This window comes from Mangifera indica, chromosome 5, assembly GCF_011075055.1.
Source record: "Mangifera indica cultivar Alphonso chromosome 5, CATAS_Mindica_2.1, whole genome shotgun sequence".
Classification (NCBI taxonomy): Eukaryota; Viridiplantae; Streptophyta; class Magnoliopsida; order Sapindales; family Anacardiaceae; genus Mangifera; species Mangifera indica.
In genome coordinates, this window is record NC_058141.1 from 13,019,665 (window position 1) to 13,031,766 (window position 12,102).

At 32.8% G+C, this 12,102-nt stretch overlaps 2 protein-coding genes across 2 annotated transcripts in view; both read right to left on the reverse strand.

Moving 5' to 3' along the window:
* The window catches only part of LOC123217208 (protein PNS1-like), a 28,642-nt gene that overhangs the window by 10,137 nt on the left and 6,403 nt on the right, over positions 1-12,102 (reverse strand). The window lies entirely within an intron of this gene.
* Positions 6,103-9,458, reverse strand: LOC123217207. Its single transcript, XM_044638036.1, has 7 exons — positions 8,712-9,458; positions 8,491-8,631; positions 7,544-8,416; positions 7,065-7,427; positions 6,773-6,988; positions 6,305-6,701; positions 6,103-6,210 (listed from the first exon to the last, which is right to left on the reverse strand). The coding sequence occupies exons 1-7, from the start codon at positions 9,393-9,395 to the stop codon at positions 6,191-6,193; spliced, it is 2,694 nt and encodes an 897-aa protein (XP_044493971.1). The 5' UTR covers positions 9,396-9,458; the 3' UTR covers positions 6,103-6,190.

Here is a 12,102-nt window from a genome sequence, read left to right on the forward strand (position 1 = left end):
ACAACTGGTAATAATTCATAGAATTTCCAATTTGCTTTTTGTTTTTCCGTTAATATATTATATTTTATTATATAATTATATGTTATAATATTATATATTATGTAATATGTTATATAATTATATAATTATATAATTATAATATATAATTATAATTATATAATATATTTTATTTTTTTAATTAGAATAATATAATTATATTCTATTATTATATATTATAATATAATATATTATATATATTATTAATAATTTTAATATATTATATAATATAGTATATGTATATATTATTTGCAAGGTTGGCGGCAACGCCAACCCTTGGCATTAACGCCAAGGGTTGGCGTTTCCGCCAACCCTGGCAATATACATATAATATTATTATTCACACATTATTAATATAATATATACATTATATTATATATTATATATATATTATATTATTAAAATATAAGATTATATATTATATATTATAAAAAATATATATAATTAAAATATTATAATTATATAATATAATATATAATATATTTTAATATATAATCTTATATTTTAATAATATAATATATTTATAATTATATTATATTTTAAATTATAATATTTAGGGTTTTTAATTAAATGTGAATAAATTCGGTCCATCGAATTTGGTCAACTGAATTAAATTCGGTCAACCGAATTTTGGTTAGAATTTTAGAAAGTTTGCTTAACCATGCCTACTTTTGGCAATCGAATTTTGGTTTGAATTTTAGAAAGTTTGGTTAACCATGCTTACTTTTGTTAACCATGCTTAATTTTGGGTTACAAGTACCTGACACCACTATCTCTCTCTATGTATACGTATCTCTTAACCATGCTTACTTCTGTCACATATTAATTAATTTTACAAATAAGTTTGTATTCCATTTGATTATTATCTTGAAGTAGAATATCAAAGTGGGAAAATTATAAATAAACCTGTATCTTATAGATTGATAGATGATTGACAATGGTTTTGATTTGCAAAACCAAAAAAACCAGTAGAAAATAAGAAAGGAACATTCCTCATCAGAAGCTCAATTTTAGTAAACATGCAATACATTAAAATCTATTCAACTATTTTGATCCATTGTCAGCACATACATGTAAGAGTTTGAATAAAAAAATAAAAAATAAAATGCAATACATTAAAATTTGTACAAAACCAAATAGATAAATTACATAAAAGTAAACATGCAATACATTAAAATCTATTGCCATTGTGTACATGTACAAAACCCCATCTCAAATTCAACATGATAACCTATTCGACCGTATGGCTTGCATCATGAGTATGACGACCTCGGGTTTGTGTGCTACTGGGTGTACGGGACGAGCTAACCACAGGCACTGGAGCTGGACTCGAACATTTCAAACGAGTATGACCAGGTTGATGACATCGACTGTAGTATTGTTGTCGAACTTCCTCTCCCTGTGAAGGTCTTCTTGAATGATTGGAAGGGCGACCGGACCTTCGTTGCTCCATCACTGGAGGATAAATCGCAGACATATTTGATGGTGCCCAAGTTGACTGATCCCCCAATGGATTAATATCTTCTTCGTACACCTTACGTAAATATTCAGTAGAGTAGTACGTACTGACCCAGCCTACACAATCCGATAGGTTATTATACCTTGCTATAGCTGCAACGTGTGCACACGAAATCTGGGAATGTTGAAATTTTCCACAATCACACGTTCGATATAGAAGATTCACGATGAACACTTGTTGTCGTGAATCATGAACTTCGTATTGTTGCATGTTGATTGGTTTAACAACCATGTTGGCAGATTTGAACACATATCGAGCAAGCTTGTCCTCAGCCCATGGTGTTAACGGGTGAGATCTCTCACCTGCAAAAAAAACAACTAAATTAAATGCGATGAAAAAACAAAAACATTAGAATAAATTTTAGTCATACGCACCAGCCATGTTTCGTCTATTGAAAAACCAATGTTGCAAGGTGCTTCGAAGAAACTCTACCAATATAGTGATAGGCAAAGCGCGAGCAGTCCGTGTCAAAGCATTGAAAGACTCGGCAATATTGGTCGTCATAATATTATACCGCCATCCTCCAAAGTGGGCACGTGCCCATCTGTCATATCCAATGTCGGTCAAATAGGCCGCTGCAGCGGGATTGACTCTAGCAATTCTACTCATAGCAGCTTGAAAGTCCGTGAGACGATATGCCTTAGCAGCTCTCCAAAATAGACCTTCAATATGTTTAGTTTTTTTGAATTGCGAACGCATGTTACCCTTTATGTGGTAATTACAGAACCCATGACGAGCGTGAGGCATTACGTTCGCGACCGACGTAATTATTGAATGATGTCGATCAGAAATAATGGTCAAATCTGGCAAATCACCAATGCACATGCGAAGGTATGTCAAAAACGGCGTCCATGTATCAATTCCCTCTTTGTGCCCAATACCGAATGCGAGTGGGTAAATTTGATTATTACCGTCCTTCGCAACAGCAATGAAAAGAGACCCAAGATACTTTCCTTTTAAGTGTGAAGCATCAATGCATATCACCGGACGACAGAATTGTTGGAACCCTCGTATAGAACACCCCATACACATGAAAAAAAACTTGAACCTATTTTCCGGATCGACATCAATACGTGCCATAGTTCCTGGGTTCTTCAGCTCCAAATTATGACAGTACTCACGTAATATACCGAAAGACTCTTCAGGAGATCCCCGTAATGCATTTATTGCATATGTTTTGGCACGTCATGCTTGCGTGTAGGATATGTCAATTCGGTACCTATCTGCCATGTCTGAAATAATTTCCTTTGGTCGATAAATACGATCAACCACAAACATGGACTTAAGTATGTTACCTAACGATTCGGCACCAGCTTGTCTGTGATGTGGCAATATTTGATCCCGCGGACAAGTGTGGGTCTCATCCATTCGTCGTATGACCCAATAGTCTCCGTCTTGCTCTCTCGTCGCTCGTGCCCGCCATTTACATTGTGGGTGTACACACTTAAGCTCATACCGTGTGTTATCGGAGTGACCAACCTTCCATTGAATTCCTGTCTCTAAGGCATACATACGAAATAATGCTCTCAATTCAGCCTTGGAGTTATAAAAACCCATGACTTGTAAGCGGTTGCCCCTTTGTGTTGCCCTGTTAGTAATACCTGCATTCTCAACATCAACAGCAGGCTCAGGAACCCATTGAAATGGATTTGGATTATGGGTGTCACTTGGATATGCTCCAATATTCATAAAGCCATGACGTCTTGTGCTACATTCAGTCCCATCGTAGCAAGCATGACTTTGACTTCTACCGGCGTCTTGGCTCTGAACACCATATATGTCATCATCCAACCCCAAGAATTCTTCGTCTTCATCATCGTCATCCTCTTCCTCCTCATTACCTTCTACTTCGTAATCCTCATCCATGTTGTCCTCATTATCATCATCAACACCGTAATTCCCTCCAAAATCTTGAAAACTTCGTGGATGTGGAAAATCATCTATGGAATGATTTTCCCTTTCTTCAACATGAACATCTTCGCATTGTTGATTGGATCTTCTGGCAATTTGACTCTCGGTAACAAAAAGTTTAGTGTAACCTTGTGAACTTCTTGCTACAACCATCAAAAACTCCACATCATCATCATCTACAATCTCCATTGGACCCATATCACCTACTGTAAATACACGCACAGTTGACTGTCTTTGATCAAGTCTTAGACGATTGCTGATTCTTGCAATGAATCCATCAAAATCAACAGTTGTGTCAATACAAATCCCTCTCTCATTCCCACCAATATATCTTCTGACATTATCATCACCTTCAACCCATTGGCCTCCATATCGAATCTTAAATGCAGCTTTTTCCATCCTTACTAAAAATAAACCCTAAAAACATAAAAACTCCAAATTACACTATGCTTCCATTTTTTCAAATTAAGCCCCAAATGCAATACTAATGCAATCAAATTTCATATATACGTATTTAACTATCATATCATCAAATGATGTACAAAAATTTACCAAGGCAAAACAATAAAAAACAAAAAAAAAATGACAGTGGCAATTTCGTTATATATTATGTAACTCTCTGGTTCAGCACAAGGAAGCCAACAGACACAGGAGCTCCAAATGATCATAAACAAGCATAAAAAATGAGAAAATAAGAAAGAAAGCATTAAGAAATCAATAGAAAGCAACAGGAAAAACATAAATAATTCAGTGGGCCACAAGGGGTTGGCGTGTAAAAAAGAACAAAATAAGAAAGCAATAGAAAGCAACAGTAAAAAAAATTAATTCAATGGGACACAAGGGGTAGGCGTTAACGCCAACCTGTTCATCATTAGCTGGAAATTTTTTTCAGCTGCATTTTGGATTTTATAGCCACCACAACAACATTAAACAATAATAACAACTATAAACAATAGAAATAACATGAAATAATAGCATTAAATAATCTAACAACATGAAATCATAATAAAGTTAAATAATTCAGTGGAGTTATTACAAACATGAATATAGCATACTTATTTCATTTTCAAATAATTATAAAGAAAACACATAACATATAGGGTTAAGTCAACACTGACCTGGACGTTGATAATTTTGCTATGAAGTCTTTGCAGCAGATAATAATTCTCTTACTAAATTTAACAATTTTCGTCTCTCCCTCCCTTATGTCCAATTTGAATCTTTTATAATGGATTCTCACGGATTTTATTGTTTAATCACATGTCTTCTTACTTCCAGTAATACTAATATATTGTCATGCTGCTGAGATTCCTTTCTCAGTTGAGAAAGCAGAGAGAAAGTTACAGAGATTATTCTCTGCATGGGTCACTTCAGGAGCGTCAACTATTTAATCAGTCTATAATATAATTTTAATATTCTAATTAAAAATATAATATAATATATTATAATATAATATATTAATATTATAATATTAATAATTCTTCAGATTAATATAAAAATAATACATATTTTATATAATATATAATATAATATTTATATAAATATTAATAATATTTGGCGCCATGGGTAGGCGTGAACGGAAAAAAAAAAAAAAAGATATGTGCTGGAACACGCCAACCCCTGCCGCCTTGTTAATTATATAATATAATTATATAATACATTATATTATTATATTATATATGTTATAATAATATTATTTATATATAATATAATATATATAATTTATTATTAGCCTGGTTGGCGGAAACGCCAACCCTTGGCGTTAACGCCAAGGGTTGGCGTTCGCCAACCCTTGTAAATCTAATATATATTAAATTATATATATATATATATATATATATATATATATATATATATATATATATATATATATATATATATATATATTATATTTTATTTTATTTTATATATGTATATCTATATCAGGGTTGGCGTTGCCAACGCCAACCCTTATATGTATATATTATTATAATATAATATATATTAAATAATATTATTATTATAATATTAATATTAATATTATAATATAATATATATTATATAATATTACAATATTATAATATATTATATTATATTATAATATAATAATATAATAATTATATATATTTGCTGGGGACAAATGCTGGGACAAGAGAGCTGGGGAAATAAAAAAAAAAAAAAGGAAAAGTTGGCGTTAACGTCACCCTATATTTGCTATCACTCTTTGGTTTTTTTGAATGGTGGACCCACCCTAAATCCTTCCAAAGATTTATGGTAGAAGCATCAGGATTCTCTACAGGAAAATATTACAGAGAATAAATATTATTTTATAACTAATTTAAAATATATTATCAATATTATTTATATTCGTATTTATACTATTATCAATATGTTAAATATTATTGAAATGAAATCTACATAATAGCTAAAGAGGATTGTTTTTAAAGGTGGATGAAAATTGACTCAAAATCCAATTGACAAAAAATATTATTAGGATTTTGGCAGTAAATTATATTTTTATATAAGAAGAATAATTAAATTAATAAAACAATTTGATTTATTATTGTCTTTGTTAGCCCATACCGTGTTTCAATAAAACAATGTGTCAAATACACCATATAAACAATTAAAATATGACATCATTCAAATAATAATGAAATACACCTTTCAATCAATAATAAAATACATATTTCAAATAATAATAAAATGACATCCAATTCATTTGCATGCCCGTCCATCCATGCCTTAATCGAAATCCTCAAAGCCTGCATTGTCACATTCCAATTAAGTTGAATAAATACAATCAATATAGTAAAGTTTGCTAACATATAAATAAACTCATAAACACTTAATACTTACTGAGGGCCCTTCCTTGGAATATGGTTGTAGCCACGCGCTTTCTTAACCTCCTGGAATGTGTTGATGCGAAATTAAATGGGTGATCTCGGGCAAGGTATTCCATAAACATGAGTAAAAAAATGTCACAATCTCCGCTTCCAACATCCTGTTTTGGGACATCACGAACACACCTGTATTGTAATGTCGGTGGAGGATCGGGCGATGGAATTCCCTTTGACATATAGAAGTTACTCGCCTTCATTAGGTGTGTTAGTGTCCTAAATGGCATCAATAACTTCTTCACCCTCTCTATGCTATCAGTATATTGGGCAGAGTCGTATATATACATCGTCCATTCATTTATATCCAATACGCCACACACCCAATGTTGGTTGTCGAAGTTCAGCGGAATGAATACCTGTCGACCAATGAAGAGAAATAAGCACCAATAATCAATTTTACAGTAAACTACTTACAGTTGGACACCACCTTGCCAACACTACTCCATGGTCGAAAGAATTCTTTTGTCCGAAGCGAGATGCCATTGATTTGATCTAGAAATAACGTAGGCCACTCCATCTTTGCACCCAATTGTTTAAACTCACTGTAACACTGTGGGAGAAGTCCAACAAATTGGGTGGAAACAGTTGTCCAGTTACCATCTGGATAAGATTTACGGAGTATACCCATAAAAGCTTCAATATGCTGTGTTCACAGATTAATCACATCATAAGTTGAACGTGATAACTAATAGGAACAAATACAAAGGAAGGGTACATACCGTGTTTTCCAACCATTGTCCTAGTGTTACAATTTGGGTCCACCATGGTTTGGGCATACGGGCAGTCGTTCCGGCTGGTCCCCCGAGGAAGACGCGTCGATTGTCATTATCAGACGCTCGACCGTACCATAATGTGAACTCTGAATAGCACCCAGCCAACTTAGGGTCAAAATCAAGTCTTTCAATTACTGATTGTTTGTTCTTTTTCCCCTTTTCTGGATTTGTGAAGGGACTGACCAACTGTTTCCCTTTTCGCAGTACACGGCCGAAAGCTGACATTTTTTTAGTTGTTGTCGGCTTCTGGGCAGCTATTGGTTGGTCTTGAACTTGTTGCTGGACTTCCTCGTCTGATGATTCGTCTAACTGGAAAAAAGTTAAAAATTTAATGTTTATCATAACCTTATAATTAAGCAACTGAAAATATAAATTAAATAATACAACTAATTGAAAACAAAAAATTAAGTATGGTGGATAATAACATGTACTGATTCGGATGCCTGAACATAAGAACCCTTAATTGCTGTAATTCGATTATTTAATGATTGCATTTTTTCCTGCATTTCCCTTTGAAGCATCGATGTTTGTTGTTGCCATTGGTCCTGCATCTCCCCTCGAAACGTCGATGCTTGTTGTTGCCATTGGTCCTGCAACTCCCCTCGAAACGTCGATTGTTGTTGTTGCCATTGGTCCTGCATCTCGCCCCGAAATGTCGAATGTTGTTGTTGCCATTGGTCCTGCATCTCCCCCCGAAACGTCGATGCTTGTTGTTGCCAATAGGACTGCATATCCTCACGAAACGCTGACGACTGTTGCTCCCACTCCGCACGTATCATTACACCATGTTGGTCCAATTGCTGCTGCATCTGAGAGCTGATGCCTCTTCCATGTTCCATTAATATTTGTTGAAGACGGTCGTATGGAACACCACTATACGCCGTCCCATGGACCGAGTGTCTTGCAGGCTCGTTCACCGGATGCTCTCGAGAATGGGAGGCGCGAGAAGTAGACCTCCGTGGTGGGGAAGCAGGTACATTAGGTGTGTCCCTACGTGACCCTCGAGGGTATGCTGTGCGGGAGGATGACACATGCAGAGGGGATATATGTCTAATAGGAGACGTCCTAGGCACCACGGGTCTGTCACGTCGTGATGATGACATCCGTACGGAAGCAGTGGAAGACGTTTCAGACCCTCTGGGGGCTGTCTGAAAGGCAACAGGCCGGTTCGACTGGGTGACATCATCATCATCTGAATGCATAGGTGGTGCGTTTTCTCCCATAAACTCCAAAGCTCGAATATACCACTCAGTGTAACGCTCAATCTCAGTCGGATGTAATGCAGTGGTAATCTCCTCCTACAACATGAAAGAAATTGATATCAATTATTGAAATACAAAACGAAATAATGAAATATAAATGAGCAACATACCGGAGAAGCGTCCCAAATGATCGATATGTCATCCCATGTAGGCAGTACAACTGTTTTCCATTTGAGGATACGGGGGATTCGATCATTTGCTTCGAAACGGACATAAGGCGATAGATTCTGAATCGTCTCATAAATCCAATACTACATAATGCACCCCATTTATGGTCAGTATTTACAATACTCAATTTGAAGGTAAACTTTATCTATTATATGATACTTACTTGGAAAGCAATCGGGTATCCCAAAACACTGTAACTCAGAAGTGGGAGTGGACTTGTGTACGGCGGGTAATGTTCAACACAATATTGATATTTGTTATGTATACCTTTCCGTATGGAGTCAACTGTTTTATTCCATGTCAGTGTTCCCCATGGGTATAGACTAAATGCATCTAAATTGTTCGCTAAGTGCAAAAAATGATCAGGTACTTTGGTTCTGTTGTCCGCCCCTAATAAACCTGCAAATGCGTAATACAATACCGCAAACTTCACTGTGTCTTCATCATTGTCTCCCCAAACTTCATTGTCAAATGCTTGCTCGATCTCCCCATGAGACAACAACCTATGAATGTTCGGGAAGTACTCTGCTCTCAATCGAGGCGTATCCGTGCAATCAACGTAATTGGAAACGTCAATGTTATCCCCGAAAATCAAACCAGTCACGAGTGCAAACTCAACAGGGCTGAATCGAAATTCAACGCCATTTATTCTGAACCACATTTCTTTGTCTGGGTTTCCGCGGTTGATCATACATAATAACATTGCCTGAATTAAAACGGCACTGAACCGTGGCTCCGTCAACTCCAATAAATGTCCAAAACAAGTTGTTCGGAAAATGGCTCGTTGACTAAACGTTAGTTTATTCCTAATTATAGTCAGAGTGTCCATTTTTGTCCGAAGCGTCATGTGCACACGAAATCTGTATGCATCATGGAATCTGTACGCCCCCTCTTGATGGTTGATTGCAAATGCCTGGAAATACATATTAATTCTTTAAATTACAATATATATTAATTCCTTAAATTTCCTGTAAAACAACAAATTCATAAACCTTGTTATCAATTTAATTGGTTATCTGTTTTAATTTTTTATATCTTTCATCTACATGATAAAAAAACTATAAATTTCACGATAAACTAAATTAGTCATAATCTACCCCACGATTTACTTATACAGTAATTTAACCCACTAAAAGTAAAAAGGACAAAATTGCTAAATTATGCTAAACTACATAATCTACCCCACAAAAATATTTGATCATATTAATCCAACGCAGATAAATAAAACCTTTGCAAATATATTTTATTCAATTTGATATAATAAAACCTAACCCACAATATTATGCTATAATCCAACCCAATGTAATGACCAAATTATGCTAAACTACATAATCTATCCGGAAAAAATATTTGATCATATAAATCAAACCCAAAAAAAATAAAACCTTTGTAAATATATTTTATTAAATTTGATATAATAAAACCTAACCTGTCTTCCTGCCATTATGTTGATAGTATCGACGGCCGATGAAGATATTTGCTAGATTTTCTTCTGAATGAGAAAATTACCCGAAGCAAGTAACCAACACTTTTATGGGAAAATTGGAAGAAAGCAACTTAAAACTCTAGTGGGAAAAAAATGAAAACACTTTGCACATATATATTACAAATCATGCAAAACATTCCAGTGAATTATTGAGACCTGGCAGCCAGTGAATTATTAAAGTATGGGCACTATTTATGTCAGTAAATTATACATATATAGTCTTTAGGATACTCCACATTCATGCATCCCTTACTAAAATTGCGTACTATTTATGCTAATATTTCAACTTTCTGACAATGTTAATTATCTCATCTGGACAAAGTCTTTTAAAAGCTCTGCATAAACAGAAAAGATGCAGAAGAATAATCAAATGGTGGGACAAGGGAGCTGGGGAAATTAAAAAAAAAAAGAAAAAGTTGGCGTTAACGCCAAACTATATTTGCTATCACTCTTTGATTTTTTTGAATGATGGGCCATCCTAAATCATAACAACACCAACCCTTTCCTCACCAAATGTGTTAGTTTAGTTTATAAAAGATGGGCCCACATTATGTTAAAATCAACAAGCTAATAATATATGGGAAAATGGCAGAAGCATATCCTTTAATACCAATTCCCTTTAGTTTATACATAGGTGAGTCCGCCCTAAATCCTTCCAAAGATTTATGGCAGAAGCATCAGGGATTCTCTGAAGGGAAATATTGGAGAGAATAAAATATATATAATATAATATATTATATTATTTATATTATATTATTAATTAGAATATTAATAATTATATTATATAATTATAATAAAATATATTATAATATATAATATTATAATTTATTATATATATTCTTAATAATATTAATATATTATATATGTATATATTATTATATATATTATAATATTATATATTATATATTTATAAAATTATAAATTATATATATAATATTTAATTGACCAAGGGTTGGCGATGCCGCCAACCCTTGGTCAATTATATATACAATATATTATATATATAACATATAATTTTATATATATATATATATATATATATATATATATATATATATATAATTACATATATATTATATTATTAATATATATAATTAAAATATTATAATTATATATTATAATATATTTTATATAATATTTTTAATATGATATGATAATATATTTTATATAAGTCTTTGGGTTATTTCATTTATAAATTTTCGGTTAACGCCAAGGGTTATTTAAGTTATAAAGAAAGGGTTAAATTGTCACTTTTCAAAATTTTACAGGTCAAATTGAAATTTTGAAAAATTCAGAGGGTAAAATATTAATTAAATTCGGTCGTTCGAATTTGACTGACCGAATCAACTTTCAAATTATCCAAAAGCCATGTATTTTATTCTCTACAATATTCTAATTAATAATATAATATAAATAATATAATATAATATATTATATATATTTTATTCTCTGCAATATTTTCCTGCAGAGAATCCTGATGCTTCTGCCATAAATCAGTCTTTGGATTTAGGGTGAGCCCACTATTCAAAAAAACCAAAGAGTGATAGCAAATATAGCTTGGCGTTAACGCCAACTTTTTTTTTTTTTTTTTTAATTTCCCCAGCTCCTTTGTCCCGCCATTTGTCCCCAGCTCCCTTTCTTTGTTTTTTTTTACCAAGGGTTGGCGATATATATAATATATAATAATATATAATAATATAATAATATTATATTTTAATAATATAAAATTCGGTTGACCGAATTTAATTCAGTTGACCAAATTCGATGGACCGAATTTATTCACATTTAATTAAAAACCCTAAATATTATAATTTAAAATATATTATATTAATAATGTGTGAATAATAATATTATATGTATATTGCCAGGGTTGGCGGAAACGCCAACCCTTGGCGTACGCCAAGGGTTGGCGTTGCCGCCAACCTTGCAAATAATATATACATATACTATATTATATAATATATTAAAATTATTAATAATATATATAATATATTATATTATAATATATAATAATAGAATATAATTATATTATTCTAATTAAAAAAATAAAATAAAAATAAAAATAAAA